Source organism: Diaporthe amygdali (genome assembly GCF_026229845.1).
Source record: "Diaporthe amygdali strain CAA958 chromosome Unknown NODE_21_length_814164_cov_65_183785, whole genome shotgun sequence".
Classification (NCBI taxonomy): domain Eukaryota; kingdom Fungi; phylum Ascomycota; class Sordariomycetes; order Diaporthales; family Diaporthaceae; genus Diaporthe; species Diaporthe amygdali.
In genome coordinates this window covers 112,807-131,941 of record NW_026517041.1, presented here as the reverse complement: position 1 = coordinate 131,941, position 19,135 = coordinate 112,807, and the positions used below count along the sequence as shown (strand labels likewise).

The following is a 19,135-nucleotide window of genomic DNA, read 5'->3' as shown; positions in this document are numbered from 1 at the left end:
TTGAGGATACATGTCCCCCTCTATATCTATGAAATCTGATCACTTAATCCGGAGCTAGACTGAATATCAGATAATTACCAAATGTCAATCAAGCACGAGACACTCTCCATTCCGAACTTTCACCAAGTCAGGCACCCTCAAATCCTCAACTTTGCCACCCTTTAACATTTGCTTCTTCTCCTCTTCCAGTCCATATTCCAGGGTCCGAGGCACGTCTGTAGTCATTAATAACCTCATGATAGCGCCACTGTACCGAAGAGGCGAGTCATGGCTCCGTACCCAGTATCTAGGTTCAGCCTTTCTCCATAGCTGAAGACTCCTTTCCACGCCGATGGTTGACCGCATTCCGAGTGCATAACTGTCTTTGAGCCCAGCGAATATAGCAAGGCATTCCAATTTATCGACAACTTCGGGTCGCTCACTTGCTTCGGCTGTGGTGCTCTTGTGGATGACATTGCCATCGAAGAATGCGACGATGGACTCGGTTTTAATATCGATTCCGTGTGGTGTGTCGATAATGAACTCGTTCTTCATATTCTTGCCGTTTCTTTCGTCGTTAGACTCCCTGTCTTCGTGAGACCAGACAATGGCCGTGGCCAGTTCTAGGTCGCGGTCACCCACCAGCCTGAACACACTGAGCCAGTCAGGCAGCGGCTTGCCGGGGTGGAAGCTCTTCCAGTGGCCTTGAAGACCTTCCGGTGGAACATCTGAGGTCGATGAAGGGTTATTAGCGATGCTGGTATCGCCACTATACCTCTTATAGTCGCGTGTCTCGACTACCCTATCGAAGTGGCCCCAACCGCGGATAGTCGGCGCGGCCTGGGCGGTGGCAAACACGGGAATACTCCTGTCAAATGTTTCCAGTGTTGGCCGATTTAGGTGATCGATGACGTGGAGCTTGATCAGAATAGCATCCAACAACGGCTGCTGCAGTTGTGCATCAGGATCCTCATCAAGGACCGTCCCTTGAGCAACTGCGGCAAGCTCTTCGATCTCGCGAACAAGCCCGTCGACTTCATTCCCATTAGACACAGCCGCGGGCTCAGTGCGCTCGATGCAGACAAGCCAAGGAGATAATAACGTAGCAGGTCCCTTCAGCCAGGCATCGGTGATGAAGTGATAGAACCTCTTTGTGCCGAGCCTGTTACCCTGTTCCAGTGGTGCGGGGCAGGGAAAGGACATCAACCAAGAGGCGTCTCCATTTAGAGAAGTCAGGATTGGCCGGAGAGGCTGCCCAGGATGCGAGTTGAAATATGACCGTAACTTTTCTTTTCGTGGAGACATTGTTGATTGTGTGTAACGAATTCGGCCGATTTGAGGACAGAAAAGGTTCGGCGGGTTTAAATGGGAATTTGGGAGCTGATATGGCTACATTTGTTGAATTTCCAACCTTCAAATGGCCATGACTAGCCATAAGCCACTTCCTGGTACCTCCAATTGGTCGTACTACTCGAAGGATCGACAAGGAGCTTTCGTCAGATCTTAGGGGATTCAAGCTAACTTCGGTATGAGAACAGGCCACGCTAGATCAGCCAGGAAATCCTCCCCTTTACTCCTTTCGTAATCGGCCCACTTTCTCTATATGGATGCCTATTTCTCTTCCTCCTTGCATTGACAGTCTAAGTAAGCCACTTACACCCTTTGAACCATCGCATATCTTATTCTGGACAATCAAAAACTAATAACTACGGTTCTCGGACTCCTGGCCTGTATAATACGCCACGCCTCAGCCCTCGCAGGCTTTTCGACATGTATACTACCTGAAAGGTCAACAGTATGCATCAACACATTAGCCGGCCAGCATAGATTTCACCAATCAACTCTCTGTCGCAACACTTGCCGCCACAGCCATGCGTGAGCGTGAAATCACCTTCTCTGCAAGAGCACGAATAGTCTGGTCTACCAGTATCTCCGAAGTCTGCAGTGGCGCGTCAAACTCACGCATCGTCCAGTTGCGAAGCTCGATGGATACTAGCGAGTCGACGCCAAGCGCAAGCATGGAGGTCGCGTGAGGATTGATGCGGTCGCTGTCGATAGAGATCATGCGCGCGAGCTGGCTGGTCATTGCGGTAGACACAACTTCGGTGGCTGATTTCAGGTCGTCGTTGGCCATTGCCTTTGCGAAAAGGACGGAGGCGTTGGTGTTTGCCTGAGACGATGATGATGGGTCCGTCCCTGCCGCGGTTTGCTCTGACTGGGCCAGGCCACGGACGTGGCTGAAGAGCGCCGAGCGCACCGTGCCGTTGTGAGCGGTCGCGGCTGAGAGCGAGGCTGCGTCGAACCCAATGATGGCTTGTGGAGAACCGCCGCTTGCAGCTTCAAGAGCGTGATCGAGGTATCGTGAAAGCTCGTCGTGGGTGATAGCTCTAAGCCCGGACCGTCGAAGACCACTGCAAATAGCTCTGGGTTAGTTGATGCTCCTACCCATGGGAGCAGAAACCTAAACCTGGGGTTGATCAACTCACTTAAGTCGTGCTTCGTCATCGGCGGTGTGAACGGCGTCCTCGATCCACCCAATACTCAAGGACATATATCGGCAACAGCCTTCTTGTCGCGCATATGCCAGGGCATCCTGGACGCTGTTACCAGCGTTATAGTTCGCTTGCCCACTGGCTCCAACTATGTTGACAGCAGAAGACAACATAAGAAAGAATTCAAGGTGTGGAGAAGTGAAAACACTTTCGAGGGCTGATGTGCCGTCCACTTTGACTTGACTCGCTAATAGAAAATCATGGTGTGTCATTGAATCAAGTGTCCGGTCCTATAAGCCGAGGGCAGTCAGTCAGTGGTCAGAGAACATTTCATGCATGCAGGTCTAATGGAAGGGGCTCATGGGTCCTATCATGGGAACCAGAACTCACCTGAAGCAAAGCGGCCGAGTGAACGATCCCTCGCACCGGCGGTGCTCCCATCGAGGCAAGAGTTGCAGCGGCTTTTTTCACACTCTCCTCGACAGTGAGATCACAATTCAGGCAATATAATTTGCATCCTGGACTGAGCTCTTGCAGCTGAGCTTGAATACGATGCTGTTCTTGGACTTCAACAAAACGCCGGGATAGTGTAACTAGATGCTTCGCGCCGCGACGAGCCATCAGATGGAGGAGGCGGATTCCGAGGTCCCCCAGACCTCCTGCGATAACATAACAGGCGTTCTCAGAGGCCCAGGCGTTGCCTTGTGAAGGTGGCAGCGCCATAATCGACACCTTCGACTGTTTCTCTGCTTGGAGCACTATCCTATCGCAAGACCCTGTGCTTATCAACCGCATTGCATCGTCAACATGAGAAACAGGCCGTACGCATAGGTCCATGCCTGTTACGGGGAAATGCTCCATTGTCGCGATGGATTGGGTCATCAGGTCCGGTATCAGGTCGGGTCGCGCGATAAGGAGCTCGATAACGTCGCAGAAGAAGAGCGCAGAGTTGCGAGGGGCCATGGGCACAGCGGATGCCACTCCGTGCTTACTAGAGCTGTGGGGACTTGAATTGTTGGTAGTGGTAACAACCACAATGCTTCCAAAGGGCTTGAGGCGAGCCAAGACCTGATCCGGCACACTTTCCGTGCCAGTCTGGACAATAACATCCACATCTTGGGCCCAGGCGTCACCACGCCGCAAGTACTGAGTAGTGAGTATGATCACCTCGTCCAACGGGACCCCTAGCGTGGACGCCATCACATAAGCCTCTGATATGTTGGCTGCAGTGGCCCCAATGCGCGCTCCAACCGACCTCGACACAGCGACCACTGCCCGACCAAGATTGCTCAAAGCCCCATGGATGAGTATCTTCCCCCGCGGTGACAGGTGGGCGAGCCTTTGTAGTGAATAGCACGCGGCCAGGACGTCAATGAGTACCCCGGCCCCAGCAGCGGGCGACATACTGGACGGCAGAAGTCCAGATTGAGAGCAAGATACGCGCAGCCGATTTGCTCCCTGCACCAATCCTATGGCGATAACGTGATCCCCTATCGATAGGTTGCTGACGGCAGCGCCGACCTTAGTGATAGAGCCTGAATAGACACACGGGGCCGCCTTTGGGCCTTGCGTGGAAAGTACGAAAGCCTGCGTCTCGATTGCGATTTCGTCCTCGGCCAGAGTAGCAGCAGCCAGCGCCGTCTCGTGAAAGACCACCCGCTCTGTGAATTTTGGTCCTGGACCTTTGTGGCCAACGGAAGCTAACGAAAGCGTCCTCGAACTGTCGACAAACTTTCCCGTTACGACCTTACGATCTGTATCAAGCGGTGGATCTGAGTGGACGGCATTGTTAAGCGACAAGCTGTGGCGCAGACGTGGAACAAGGACGGCACCAGCCTTGTCGACGCGGTATTCGCGCTCCACGTGCTCCTCCGCGCGACATTCTAATTCCATGACACGGACAAAAATGTCGTAAAACGGCCAGCCAGAATTCTCAAGACGTCCTTGACCCTCAATGGGAAGTGACAGCAGCTCCGGAGCGACGTGAACGGTTGTGAGGCGCAGTGTGGCGTTTTCGGCGTGTGCTGTGCGTGCGACGCCTGTGATTTGGTGCATAGGCAAGAGGTGTTCCGGACTGACCCAGATGATCCGGCACGGCTGCCGAAGCAGCGCAACGACGGCGTTGAAACATTGTGGGTCAGATAATATTGGTTGCGACTCGTCCTCGAGGACCACGATGTAACTAGTGCATCCATCTTCCGCGTGGATATCCAGACCAAGGCCGAACTGGACCGCACTAATTGGTTCGCGTGAGATATTGACACCACCAGATCTCAGTGTGTCTTCTAGAGATGAAGCCCAGCTTTGACGGATTTTGTTGCGTGAGTGGGTGAGTATTTGAACCTGTTCTGGAACTACTGGCCGCTCCTTATGAACTGATGGCCGTGCAACAATGACCCAGCTACCCCTTGAATTATCGGCGGAGGTTTGCTGCATTTCAAGATTGGCAGCATTGAAAATAGATATCAGAGACCCGTCTGGTTGCGCAGCGGATTCCACTACTACAATGCCCGTGGACTTGACCAGGATAGAGGCTTGTTGTGCTGCCTCGATGCTCGACGTGAGCACCAAGTCATACGAGGATGAGTCGAGCCCTTGATTGCAAAGGTCATAATCCTGGGATAAGGAATGATAGCGCACGGGGTAACCTGTGAGCTGTCTGCGTGCCTGATCGAGTGATTCAGGCGTTGTGCTGGCGAAGTCGAGGAGTGGCCAAGTGCTTCTCGGGCCGTCGAGGGTGCCTAAGAATGCAAGCGAGAGATTACTGTGCCGTGTCCCGATCTCTAACACTCGAAGGTGTTTTCCATATTTGTGATTCACGGCTCTAAACACTTGAGCTAGACCTGCGAACTTAGCCGGACTATCTTGGCTGAAGAAATCCACGTCGGGGCGCCATTCGAGGTCGTAGCAGATTCCCTGGAGCTTTCCTTCGTCAAGATATGTCTGAGGAGCAAGACTTCGCAGTTCGATTCCTGAAGCAAGCAAAACAGTTTCTCCACCAGCTGCCACAGATAGATCGGCATATGCTGTGCGGAAGTGGCTTGACTTGAGCACCGGTGTGGCATGAAGCTCTGTGCCTGATTTCGATGGCATCGCAGCGGTAGTCAGCAAGTGAAGCTCGTCGATGTGGACTGGCATTATAGAGCCTGGACCGAAATGGCCCGCTGCCAAGGGCAGGCATGTGTGAAGCAGAATATCCAGTGTGGTGGGGTGTATCAGGTGCGGCTCTTGATGGCCCGCTGGCATCAGAGCCGCCGTGTTTGGGATCTCAATAGCGGCATTTCCGCTTTTACCATCTGCGGACAGACTCATGTGGCGGATGCCGGCGAATGTTGGGCCGTAGGTGTTCCCAGCATCGGACAACGCACGATAAATTTCCTCGGCCTTGAAGATTCTGCTCTGCGACATGGCCTGGTTGCCATCGCTGTGCCCATTTGTTAAGGGGTACGAGTCGTGGACACCATTTACGACCCTCTCAGGCTTTTCAGGTGCCAACAAACCCTCGATAAGACCAGTGCAATGCTCGAACCACTTGCCGTCAGACAGAGCAGTGACGCGGAAGTTAAAACCGAGGATCGTCCCGACTTGCGGCGTCAGGCTCAATTGCATCTCGGTGCGCTGCGGCGATCCGGGCACCACCAAAGCCCGGGGGAACGATATATTCTTTAACACCAATGTCTCCAGTCGGCTTTCAGGGTGGCGCTCTCTCTGCATCTGCCTCACGGCTTCGATGGCCATGCAGACGTACCCAGACCCTGGAAATATCACCTGGGAGTCAACGATATGATGCTCCAACCACGGTAGAGTGGCCAGGCTTATCATGTGTCGCCATCGAGGCTCAATGGACGTAGCATCAAGGGCGCGTGCTCCAAGCAAGTCGTGATATGGGTCTCGACGCATTCGATACTCACGGCTGATCCGCGATTCGAACAAATGCTTTTGAGAATGGTCCCCTTAACACATCATGTCAGTAAACTTTCTCAGCGTCACTTATCGAGAGACATGAAACAAAATTGAGCATACATGGGTATTTCGGTAGGTCGGGTATAACAACACCAGGATATGACCCGGGAGACAAGGTCAAAACATTGGAAAGACTGAGCTTGACCCCGAGCTCGAATAGACGCCCAAAGAACGCCAGGGCGCTGATGACCGCACTGGAATCCCTCTTTAGAACAGATAGATAATCTGATGATGGTCTGGCGATGATTGGGTCCGAAAGGCACTGACGGACTGGGCCTGCGAGCGCCGAATGTGGGCCAATCTCAACAAAGACGGTGTGCCTGGAACTGGGATGAGCGTTCGCTATGGTCTGTATCGCGTCGCTAAAACGCACAGGCGAGACGAGGTTGGCGGTCCAGTACTCTGCGTCAAAACCGGATGATTTGAAGGTGCCCGACACAGAAGAGAAAAAAGAAGCCGCCCTGACAGAAGCATTTTTACTGCTATCTTGGTCAAGTTCTTTGTCTAGTTTCAAGCCTTGGAGCCGAGCCCAGTAGTCTTTTGCTACTGCACGCATATGGTGAGAGTGATATGCCGTGTCAACCAACAGGCGGCGCTGGAAAATCGCGCCGCCTTCTCGATCAAGGGCAGAAGAAAGGCGCATCGAGACCTCATCGATGGCTTCCGCATCGCCAGAGATGGTCACGCTCTTCGGACTGTTGACACAAGCAATATTGGCCTCGCCATTGCTCAGGTTCTTGATAAAGGGGAGAGCCTCAGCTTCGCTTAGTCCGACTGACAGCATAGCACCACGAGGCAGGCCATGGCTCTTTGCGGCGGTAGCCATGAATCCGCGGTGATACGCCACGGTCATTGCCTGTCGCGCAGTGAGATGGCCAGCTGCATAGGCTGCGGCTATTTCTCCGCTGGAGTGACCTACGACGGCTCCAGGATGGACGCCCATAGTCCGGAGTAGGTCGACCAGGGCGATTTGGATCGCTGTTGTTGCTGGTTGGGCTAGCTCAGCACTATTAAGCTGTGTGACTTCACCAGGAGGATGAAGAAGCTCCGCTTCCAGATCCCAATCGGCACCTAGCTCACGGAGAATGTCTCGTGAGGCACGGATTGAAACACGGAAAAATGGCGATTGGATTTTTTCTGCCATCAGTTCACGGCCCATTCCTAGCCACTGAGCTCCTTGGCCAGAAAATACAAAGACTAACTCAGGAGAGTCTCGCACAGGTTGTGATCCAGGAGCAATCATCCCAGCCTGAAGCTTTTCCATAAGGGAATATTGGTCCCAAGCAACGCAGCTAAAACGCCACGAGAGAATAGATCGGCGGCAACACAGCGTGTAGGCAAGATCATGGAGTGAAACTTGAGGATGACTTTCCACCCAATGATGATAATGGACGATCATCTTCGAAAGCGACTCCTGACTGCTGGCTGATAGGGTAAAAAGTCGAGGCCCAGTGTTACCAGTGTATGGACGGGACACACATGTGCCTGAATTTGACGGCTGAGGTGCCTCCTCGAGAATTGCGTGTGCATTAGCTCCACCAAAGCCGAAGCTGTTGATTGACACCCGTGGCGGCACCGTGACCATTCCATCGCTGATCTTCTGTGGCCACGGCACTAACTGTGTCGGAATAGAAATTTGCTCCAGCGGGAGACCGGCCTTCAACTTGCATAGGCCAGCCGTAGGAGGAATATGCAGACGCTCGAGTATTAGGGTGGCCTTCACGATGCTGGAGAGGCCGCTGGTGTTTTCGCTATGCCCGACATTACCCTTAATGGACCCAACATATAATGGACCAGGCCGCCCGGATTCAGAACCTGTGAAGACTTTGGATATAGCCGTCAGCTCTTCCAAGTCGCCCGCTTGTGTGCCTGTGCCATGGGCCTCAACGTAGGGCACGTCCTAAAAGATGATGCAACAGGTTAGATTGAACAAACAACCAGGACTCGACATTAAATAGTAATATCATGTTGTTGGACGGCTCACCATTGGACTCAACCCAGCCCGCGCGTAAGTGTCGCGAATGAGCTGTTCCTGGGCCACGCCATTGGGGTAAGTGATGCTGGCAGCGGTATAACCATCCTGGTTGACAGCCGTATTCCGAATTACAGCTCGTATTGGGTCGTGGTCTCTGATAGCCTTATCCAGCCGCTTCAACACCAATACAACACACCCCTCGCCGCGACCATACCCATCGCCGCGGCTATCGAACGGGTAGCTGCGGCCAGCACCACTTGTCAAATGCAAGGTGCTCATACCAATATGATGATCCGGACCCCTGGAATGTTGTCAGTATGCTGGCTCCAATTAAGTAGTTGGGATCTATATTGCAGGGCTTGGCGGGGCCGTATGTAAGAAATCCTTTCGGCGTAGATTCTGCATATCATGACAACCTTGGTTTTATTCCAGTAAAAACGACACTTACAAAGTCAAGTTGGCGGATGCAACTATAGCCACATCTGACTCGCCGTTCCGAAGACTGTGGCAGGCCTGATGCATCGCAACGAGCCCGCCAGAGCAGCCTGTATCAATAGTCATCGATGGACCTGGTGTGTATTAGTAACCTGGTACGGAGTTACCGAAGGGGCGTGTTCTGGAAGATTTCAATAAAAGACGTCTGAGCAAAAAAAAGTGTGAAGGCTTATACTGACCGTGTAGGTCAAAGGCATGAGAGATGCGGTTGGACAGAATGGCCTTTTCAACACCAGTAAGATAGTAAAGAGGCATGTTGAGCGGATCTCGATATAAGTTCCGCTCAAAGTCTGCAGTGAAACTGGCCGCATATACCGCTGTGTTGGATCCAGAGCAGGATTCAAGGGTCAACCCGGCATTTTCGATGGCTTCGTATGTCATCTCGAGCAATATTCTCTGTTGAGGGTCCATGGCGGAAGCCTGCTGTGGTGATACGCGGAAGAAGGAGTGATCGAAATCACTGGGGTCCCCGTCAATAAAGTGGCCGCCCCGATGATTGTTGGTGCCATTGGGGTCATCACCATTTGGATGGTAAAACGCCGATTCATTATAGCGGTCGGCTGGGACGGGCGTCCAGGCCTCGCCTGCTCGCTCCAGGAGCTCCCAGAGCTTTTCTGGGCTGTTGGCGTGCCCCGGAAGACGACATGAGATCCCTACGATAGCAATCGGAGCCGGAGGCGAGGTTATACCTGGGTTGCTCATATCGAAGATCAAAGAGGTCACTAAAAGAAGACTTGACTCGTTCACTTGAAGATTGAATCCAACATACAGCAAGAGCTCAGCAGAATAGTATGTGGACTGAGAAGTCCAGCTCGTCTTGAATTTACCATCTCGCTAGATTATCAATACCCAGCCCACCGACAAAATCATCCACAAAGTCAAGTCTCCCCAGACTTTGGTTTACACATTACCGAGACCCAAGCATACGGGAGGATCAAGCCGGTCATGTCCTAAGGCTCGTGTGGACACATTTCCAAGTTCTTACAGGCCCACAAAAAGGGATCTAGTTCCTACAGTGCTTGTAAAGACGAGTTTTGTCGCTGTTTGGATTCGTCTTGTTATTGACGATGTGACCTGTGGCTTTTCTGCAAAAGTCGGTGATGCATCAGCGTACTTTGTCGACCAAATCAAAAGTCATGTGCATCGGTTGGGGGCCGGAATAAGTTCCTGCCACACCCACCTGAACTTGGTGAGATTTTGCGAGCCAATTGACTGTCGTTCCACCCAGACCTGCAGAATGATGACCGTCATATATTCCAGAACTAGCTGTTGGTGAGCGGAGATGACTATGATACCATCCATCGTGTCTCCATGTAAATAATGCTGACAAGGTGCATGATAAGAGATCGGCCAGGAGGATTCAAATGGCTTCCGTCGCTAGAGGATATTTCCAGATGCCGGTACAAGTAGATCCTTTTTCCTGATTGGTACTTTGAGTGTTGTAAAATTGCGGTCCCAGAGGGCAGCCTTGGGAGCAGCTTGGTCCTTTTCCTGGAAAGGATCTACCACATACCAGCGCATCTGAGGAAAGTTCTATTGACACGCCTCCCCCTCTTCTCCGTGGGACAGGCCAAAATGCAAAGCCAACCCGTGATTGAGAATCATCTTCGCAGCTGTCCGAGAAAAAAACGACTGAAGCTCCTCGTATCTCCGTCCCGGAATTCTCTTTCACAGCGCACCTGATTCTTGACTGAAATCGATGGTCCACCCCACGCCAGCTGGTCACTTGTTACACGTCGGGTTGAACACCATTATCTTGGTACGAGGAGGTCCTGACAACATTCCAAGCCAACGAATTGGCCATGGCCGAAAATGACTCGGAATTCATCGGCAACAGACTTACAATCTTTGTGGCTGTGTTCACACCACTGCAGCTCCTCACCGTCGTGCTGCGTTTCTATGCGCGGAGCCTCACGGCACACCGCTATGGTGTGGATGACTGGCTGGTGATGGCAGCTCTCCTTGGACAATTTGTCGCTACCGGTATCGCCATAGGTCAGTTCTCGGATAATAACCGTTCTCACCTCTTGACTGACAAAAATGACCAAAAGGGTCCCTCAAACAAGCCGGTGTCGGATACCATATTGAATGGATCATGGCAACCAACCCCCATCTCGCCATCATGTTCTTGAAATATTTGCTCGCAATCTCATCGTGGTACTATGTGACCATCAGTCTCTCCAAGCTCGCCATCTGCGTATTCTACCGCACGTTGTTTCCTCAGCGCAGTGTACTCATCATCCTGTCTCTGACGGCGGGGATTATGATATGCACTGCCATTGCCAGTCTCGTGAGCAACCTAGCGGCCTGCAAACCATTCAGTGCAAACTGGGCCCCGACGGACGTTCAGGCCGAAAAATGCATCGACAAGGAGAAGCTGTACGTCTGGAGCACATTTCCCAATATCATCACAGACGTCATTCTTCTAGCGATTCCTCTTCCCATTGTCTGGGGACTACAGACATCCAAGCAGCTGAAGATGGCCTTGACGGCAACTTTTGTGTTCGGCAGCATGTAAGTTCACCGGGACCTCAACAATATATCAAATGACCCCAAATGCTAACAATCGGAAACGCAGAGGGCTAATTGCATCTATCCTACGCTTCGTCGCGTTCTCAAACACTAACTCATTCATTGATGCCACATTCAATGCCGTGGAACTCATCATCTGGACGGTCGCAGAGCCCGGCATCTACCTGATCGCAGCTTGCCTTATGACCTACCGCCCACTCCTCGAGAAATTCAGCCCCAAGATGCGCTTGCAACGGTCCGGCCGATGGCCTTCCAAATATATCAAGCAATTTTCCTCGCGAGCGAAACGGGGAGGGTCCTCCAAGAACACGAACTCAGAGCCCGAGAGTCATGCGTCCCGAGTGTTTCCCGCAGACGCCACGCGCAGCTTTGGTAGCGACAGAGGCATACTGCTTTCTGACGTACCCACACGGGAAGATGGATTCGAGCAGCGACCGGGTCCGGAACAGCGGCAGGATGACGGATCCCCTGCAAATCAGTCACAGCCGGCGAGAATTGTGAGGACTACGAACATCCACATGTCTTGGGACAACGTCAGCACGGGAAATGGACCCACAGAAGGTGCTCGTTGATCAATACCCATCTCAGTCCCCAGTCAGCATGAACTAGTGGACGTGCATTTCAGCTCATAGCAATCGGCAAATTGAAGTCCGTCAAAATTTCGAGGTCATCAGGTCCAAGGTAGAGGGGTGTCTGCATCCAGCCACGCTGTGCATAATCCGTACAATGAGGGCTGAAGTTTTGGTGTGAATACGATATTGTAGTTTCGAGACTATGTCACCAGGAGTGAACCATCGTGACCCTAGATTGTGAATGAAAGGATCGCCAGAGTGTGTCAGCATTTAGCAACCACTTCGACCGGATTGTGCAGCGATACTACGGCACTTCGGAACAGCCCCCAACCGAGAACACCCATATCATAAATACCGTGCATTCTGGTGGCATTTGATAGGATGAGGTTAATTGGAATCAGCCGAGATAAGCACGATTTGCAAAAAAATTGGAGTTGGTGCGAATCTCTCGAGCCATTCCTCTGCGTGCGTACGTGGCTTTGTTTCTCGCTGGGAATGGTCAATCCTCGTCCAGGTGGTTGCAATATTGCATACGGGCCGGGCCAGTGGCCCCGTAGGAGCGACTTCCATGCACGGCACTACAATGCAGATGGGCAATTGAACATACTGTGCGCAGTCACATTGATCGGTTCTGGATCTAGATACTCCGCCACCTTACCCCGGCGCCAATGCGACTTTGAGGCTAGCAGAGCACCACTCATGTTGTTGGTCTTACATCAACTACCAACGGGCAATCGGCTCTCGTCTTACCTCTGATATCCCATGATTACTTGAGGGGAATCCTCGAGAAGACATTTCTAATTCCAACCAAAAGGAACCTCTAACGCATGGTATCCGATCTGATCAGTACTGCTCCCACGCTGCCTTGGAGATCTGGCCGAAGAATATCCTCGGCAAAACGTACGCAGCCATGGCCACAGAACATGCTCGTGTCTCTGGATGGCAGGGCGAGACCCTGCCAAGCATGGTGGATCGCCTCGCCAGGGACAACCCCAACGGTGTATACGGCCTCTGGCCCACTGCACCGACCTCATACGACCTAGGCTTCCGCACGATAACCTATGCCCAGCTGGCTAACATCGTCAATGGGCTGGCGTGGTTGATTGTGAAGGAGCTTTGGCCTGGAACAGAAGACCACCCGGTTTTGACCTATGTCGGTCCCAACGACGTCCGGCTCACGGCGATGATACTGGCCGCCGTGAAGACTAATTATGTGGTGGGTGAATTACCCATGTTTCTGATTGCACTCTTCGAGTATATTTGCTGATTTGTGTCTGAAGTTGTTCCTCACGTCGCCCCGTAACAGTCCGGCTGCACACAGATCTCTCTTCGAGGCTCTGAAGTGCGAGACGCTAGTCACTACAGACCCGACACCGCCGGCTGCAAATGCGATTTTGGAGGCAGTCAATCGTCGCCCTCGCCAGCTCACAGTCCCAGGAATTGATGAACTCCTAGCACAGACCTATCCCCCGTTCTCATATGACAAACCATTTGAGGCGGCGCGATGGGATCCACTCGTCGTAATGTATGCCAGAGCCTTTGGCTGAGAACCGATATAACCAAATAGTCGTTATTTAGCTCGCTTTTGCTTAGTTGATACTGACCTGCGGTCTCTTTCACAGACACACGTCCGGGTCGACCGGGATCCCCAAGCCCCTGATCTGGACGCAAGAGTGTGGGATCCGGCATCATGACTGCGCCGCCCGGAATCTACCTGATCAAGAAGGCGTCACATCAGTCGACCACTTCATCACCGGCAAGCGCCTGATGGTGACGGTGCCGCCATTCCATGTAAGACTCACACCACGAGAGCACCGAGCTGAGCTATTTCGATATGAGCAAGGTGGCTGTACTGACTTCTATCTCAGGGAGCCGGCATGGGCCAATACATGCTCTGGGCAATCCCATTCGGCAGTATCCCCATCGCCCCGGCAGCAGTGGGCATAGTCACAGCACAAGGCCTAGCCGACGCACTCACCCAGACCCCGGCGGACGTCGCAGTCCTCGTCCCCTCAGTGGTAGCCGAGCTAGCGCAGAACCCAGCCCTGCTCGACTACTGCGCCGCCCGGCTGGAGTTGATCCTCTACATCGGCGGCGACCTCCCACAAGCCATAGGCGACATCGTGGCGGCCAAGATCCCGCTGCGCTGCTGGTGGGGCGCGTCCGAGGTCAGCATCCCGCACCAGCTGGTGGCCCCCGGCCTGGGGCCGAACGACTGGCGCTACATCCGGTTCCACCCATCGGTGGGCGCCGTGTTCGAGCAGGTCACCGAGGACACGTACGAGCTCGTCATTCGCCGTGGCAAGGAGCCTCTGCCGCAGGTCTGCTTCAGCATCCGTGGACAGCAGGAGCTGGATGAGTACCGCACCAAGGACCTTTTCTCGCCGCACCCGACCGTCCCGGATGCGTGGTGCTGGCGGGCTAGGGCGGATGATATTATCGTCTTCCTGAATGGGGAGAAGACGAACCCGGTCTCGATGGAGCAGCACGTCGTCGCAAGAAACCCGGAGCTGGGTGGCGCTCTCGTGTTGGGCACGCGGCGCTTCCAGGCCGCTCTGCTTATCGAGCCAGTTGTTAAGGGTGACGCTCGTGATGGTGCACTAACGACGGCCGAGCAGGCCGCGCTGATTGAGCGCGTCTGGCCAAGTGTGCAAGAGGCCAACAGTACCGCCCCGGCACATGCGCGCGTCGAAAAGGCGCTCATCCTGGTGACGACGCCGGATAGGCCGTTGATCCGCGCTGGCAAGGGCACCATCCAGCGCGCCGCCAGTGTGGCGCAGTACACGGCCGAGATCGAGGCGCTGTACACTAATGCTGAACTTGGGCCCGATGGTGACGGCGAGCCACATGCGCCGCTGGTCTCCTCCGACCCGGAGAGTGTCAGCCGCTTCGTCCAAGAGAGCGTCAGTGCCGTGACAAGCTGGCCGCATGAAGATGGAGACCATCAACCGTCCGCGACTTTCTTTGAACGCGGGATGGACTCGCTCATGGCTCTCCAGCTCACTCGTGTCCTCCGGCGCGGCCTGCACCGTCCGGACATAGGCCTGCCTACTGTATATCGCAACCCAACAGTCTCCCAGTTGACATCTGCCATCCTAGAAAGCACCGAAGATGGCTCCAAGGATGACGATAGAGCACTGATGGAGTCACTACTGAGCACATACCGCGGTCTCATTGACCAGATCCCAAAGCCACAGACATCACCCAACCCAGACAGTACCACAGAAAACGAACCACTCACAACAATCCTAACAGGGTCCACTGGCACAATAGGCACGCACCTTCTGCACGCCCTCCTCAACCGCCCAGGCATAGGCTCCATAATCTGCCTGAACCGCAGCCCAGACGGCGGCAAAGCCAGCCAGGAGTCCCGCTTCGGCGCCGCAGGCCTGGACCCAACCGCCCTGTCATCTACCCGCGTGACCTTCCTGCACGCCGACCCATCCCAGCCCCTCCTGGGCCTCGACGCAGCAACGTACGAGGACCTCCGCGCCCGCGCCGGCCTGGTCATCCACAACGCCTGGCCCGTCAACTTCAACCTGGGGCTGGCCGCGTTCCGCCCGCACCTGGCCGGGCTCGTAAACCTGCTTACGCTGTCCGCGGCGGTGGAGCGGCCATTCCGCGGGGGGTTAGCCTTCGTCTCGTCGGTCAGCGCCGCGGGCGGCGTGGGCGCCGCGCCGGAGGAGATCCTGCGCTCGCTGGACGTGCCACACCGTAGTGGCTATGCGCGGAGTAAGTTTCTCGGCGAGCTGCTCTGCGACGCTGCGGCGGAGCGTCTTGGGGTCCCTGTCACCGTCGCTCGTGTGGGACAGGTAGCTGGTGCCGTGCAGCGATCGGGCGGTGAGTGGAACCGAGCCGAGTGGCTGCCTAGCCTGGTCATCAGCTCGCTGCTGCGGCTGGGAGGTAGCCTGCCAGGTGATCTTGGGCCGCAGTTCTCCGAGGTGGACTGGTTGCCGGTGGATATACTGTCAGATGTCCTAGTGGACATTGCTACACGCCCTGGGCACGTGCCTGGTGGCGGCGCCGCGGACGTGTTCAATCTTCGGAACCCCCAAACCACGTCATGGGAGGCATTGTTGCCAGCCATCATTGATGCAGCCAAGACATATTTGCCGTCCAAAATTGAACCAGAGGTCGTGCCGGCGTCCACATGGCTGGCGCGTCTTAGAGAAAGCGAGAATGGGGACCAGGGTACCAAAGAAGATAATTCCTCCAACCCGGCCGTCAAGCTGCTCGACTTTTATGCCGACGGCCTTTGGGGCAGCACCGCACAAGATGTCGGTCAGAACAAGACACAGCCCATGGCTATTGAACGCGGCCTTGCCTCTAGTTCCACGCTCCGCGGCGTGCCCGCTGTCAGCGCTGATTGGATGCGGAAGTGGGTAGGTGAATGGCTGCAGGTAGGGAATTAGGTGGCAAGGAGGGTTACTAAAGGTCTGGAAAGGTGTATAGATGCCTGTCCGCCTTACGGAATCAAGGATCAACATAGATTGCCCCATAGTCCCTCCCGAGACATACTATCAGCGGCATGTCAATGTGTTCTTGAGCACGACAAGGATTAGGAACGATGTCAGTGTAAAGTCACGAAGCTATCGGTTTCACCTGCATGTCGTGAAAATTGTCTATCGACACCGACAGTAGCGTAAATGGATGATTGACGATTTGACTATAGCATAAGTCCATTGGCTTTGATTTTCATATCCAAGTATTGTAGCAAGGGCCACAGAGGAACGTCGTGGTCCATGTGCTCGAGATCAGCACTTCCCTAGTCGCGATTTCGGTTCGATGACCACCTCTTGACCAGTTGCTCACGTATGCAGTACTTTTTTAACAATTCCGCCAAGCCATCCTTGGGTGATCCATCCTCGAGAAAGGCGCTGGGTGGCGGAACATCAACATAGACCAGCAGTACGCTCTTGAAAACTTTTGACAACACACGATTGACACCCATGAGCCAATGCCATGACTTCTGTGGGGCCTGTTTCCCAACAGACTTCCAATATGGATCGGAGTAAGATGGGAGCACAAGTACACCGTACTCGGCGTGGTCGAATACCGGCCCACGAGTATACAGCAGCCAATCCACTCCAAACTTGAGACCGCCTCGCGGTACCCACCCTAAGGAGCGGAAGTGGTGGTACACGGCATAGTGAATGAGAAAGGGGTCGTCGGGTTGAAGTTCATGCTGTGACAGACGTGGGGGAAAGTAGGAATTCTGGCGGAGAAGACCTAGAAGATTTCTCGGAGAGATTACCTCTTGGGTGGCCGAGTCGACAATCTTCAGAGCGCCAAAAGCAAAAGCCAGGAATAAAGCTTCCTCAGGCAGAAGCTGCAGTTGTTCCTTGTTGGCTACCACCAAGTCCGTCTCAATTTCGCTGGATTGTCTGGAAGTGTCGCTGATGACAGAAGACACAGTGTCATCCTTACTGACAAGGGTGCTACCGTCAACCTGATTAGGTTTCAGGGACGAAGATGATACCGAACGAGGGGGGCTGGGGGGATCATTGTGCAAGAACTCGGTTGACTCCACGGTTGGCGAGAAGCGGACGCTCTTAGCTTGCTTCGGCGGCGTGGGTTCCGAGACAGTAGTATTTGAGTCGGCATCATCATTTCCAGATGAGCTCGAACCATACTTGGAGACCTCGGTACTCTCGATGCTCTCCTCGAAGGGTGGAGTGAGGCGGCTAGGAAAAGACTCGAGTTCAATATGTGAATTGGGCAAACGTAGAAGCTCCAGGGGTCCCACAGGGGCTGCCAGCGTCACACGTGTCGGGGCCTTCGCGAGAGATTCTGGTACAGGCTCGGGAAGCACAACAGCCTGCTCAAGCCGTGCCTCCTCGAGCGCAGCCTCCTCCAGGCGCCTCTGCTCCAAAGCTTCCTGCTCTGCCCTGGCGCGGTCCCATTTTGCACGGTTGCGCTCAGCGCGTCTCTTGTTGGTCTCGACCTCGGAGACCTTATCCCCGATAAGTCCCAAGCGCGTCTTTTCCCTCTTCAGCCAGTTGGGCTCACTTCGGCTCAGACTTCCCTTTCCGAAGAAACCCTGCTGCCAGAGATCGACCATAGATTTCTCATCTGTGACGGTGATGGTTTTGGTGTCATGATCCCAGTAGGCCGTATGCACAACAGACGGCTCGGCGGGAGGAGGGCTCAATACCTGTGACAACCAGGTGAAGGCGAGGTGGAGGAGGGAGATTGGGTTGCTGGTGAGACTTGGAAAGGGGAAGATTTTGAGTGGAACGGGCTGCTTGTAGAGCTGATGCGGGTTTGGCCGGGGCGAACCTTTTCGAGCAGGAGCTGGTGAAGGCGACGCAGAAGGCTTCGGCCCCGGAGATGGGGAGAGAGCAGGTGTCTCCCCGGTGAGTGTGCTTCCTGCGGGAGAAGGCCCATCAGGTGAGTGACCTGATGGGACTGCGTCGACCACAGTAGCTGTAGTGGGTTGATGGATCTCTGCCATTTCTTCCTCAGGTCATGTCGGACTTTATACAAGACGGTCAGCCAATGGTCACAGATGATGAAGTTATGTGTGTGCGTGAATGTCATGAAACACAATGTGTGATTTGAAGAGTGATCGCTCAGATACCGTTGTTAGTCTTAATTTTGGGACTATCACCGAGAGACGAGGCTCTCTAAGCACCGAAATAATAGTTGTCATCAACGCGATGGGGTGATTCAGGATTCAGGAAGGTGAGAAAGAGGGTGTAGCAAAGTGGTCTGAGTCTGACCGGACGAAAGGCAGATCGGCTTGAGACTCACTGTATTGAGGGACATTCTTCCCGGCGAACCGACACGTACCGAGGTGTGCAGGCCATTCAATGGTCCTTGGATAGTGGCAAGGATTAAAGAGAGCGTAAGCCTTGACGAGCTGCTGAGGTATCGCAGCCTGTTGGTGTTGCTCAGCTCGCAGTGAGGATGTGAGAGGTGGTCATGGTCCTGAAAACTGACCGATGAACTTTTTTTTGGTTGCAGCGATTGAGTTGGAAACAGAGGTCTGAGTTTTGCATTTGACGCAAGAAAATGCCGCTGAGTCAGGCGGGGCACGTACCACCTGGCAGGCAGACAGGCAGAGCTAGCAGAGCTAACAGCAACGAGCTACATCGGTACGTACCTAGACTGAGTGGTGCTCCCGA

The 19,135-nt window shown here is 54.0% G+C and overlaps 5 protein-coding genes across 5 annotated transcripts; 2 read left to right on the top strand and 3 right to left on the bottom strand.

Annotated features, from left to right (window-relative positions):
- Nucleotides 1-84: 84 nt before the first annotated feature.
- J7T55_001424 (uncharacterized protein) lies at nucleotides 85-1,284 on the bottom strand (the record flags this gene model as incomplete). Its single annotated transcript, XM_053145519.1, has 1 exon — nucleotides 85-1,284. One exon carries the CDS (start codon nucleotides 1,282-1,284, stop codon nucleotides 85-87), a length of 1,200 nt encoding a protein of 399 aa, XP_052991687.1.
- A 532-nt stretch (nucleotides 1,285-1,816) lies between these two features.
- Nucleotides 1,817-9,606, bottom strand: J7T55_001423 (Lovastatin diketide synthase LovF; the record flags this gene model as incomplete). Its single annotated transcript, XM_053145518.1, has 8 exons — nucleotides 1,817-2,390; nucleotides 2,466-2,761; nucleotides 2,862-6,424; nucleotides 6,495-7,505; nucleotides 7,914-8,334; nucleotides 8,419-8,710; nucleotides 8,858-8,954; nucleotides 9,084-9,606. The coding sequence occupies 8 exons, from the start codon at nucleotides 9,604-9,606 to the stop codon at nucleotides 1,817-1,819; spliced, it is 6,777 nt and encodes a 2,258-aa protein (XP_052991686.1).
- Nucleotides 9,607-10,706: 1,100 nt separating this feature from the next.
- On the top strand, nucleotides 10,707-12,008 carry J7T55_001422 (uncharacterized protein; the record flags this gene model as incomplete). Its single annotated transcript, XM_053145517.1, has 3 exons — nucleotides 10,707-10,899; nucleotides 10,956-11,418; nucleotides 11,483-12,008. The coding sequence occupies 3 exons, from the start codon at nucleotides 10,707-10,709 to the stop codon at nucleotides 12,006-12,008; spliced, it is 1,182 nt and encodes a 393-aa protein (XP_052991685.1).
- A 910-nt stretch (nucleotides 12,009-12,918) lies between these two features.
- J7T55_001421 (uncharacterized protein) lies at nucleotides 12,919-16,420 on the top strand (the record flags this gene model as incomplete). Its single annotated transcript, XM_053145515.1, has 4 exons — nucleotides 12,919-13,224; nucleotides 13,289-13,533; nucleotides 13,631-13,799; nucleotides 13,877-16,420. The coding sequence occupies 4 exons, from the start codon at nucleotides 12,919-12,921 to the stop codon at nucleotides 16,418-16,420; spliced, it is 3,264 nt and encodes a 1,087-aa protein (XP_052991684.1).
- A 353-nt stretch (nucleotides 16,421-16,773) lies between these two features.
- J7T55_001420 (uncharacterized protein) lies at nucleotides 16,774-18,462 on the bottom strand (the record flags this gene model as incomplete). Its single annotated transcript, XM_053145514.1, has 1 exon — nucleotides 16,774-18,462. One exon carries the CDS (start codon nucleotides 18,460-18,462, stop codon nucleotides 16,774-16,776), a length of 1,689 nt encoding a protein of 562 aa, XP_052991683.1.
- Between the last annotated feature and the right edge of the window lie 673 nt (nucleotides 18,463-19,135).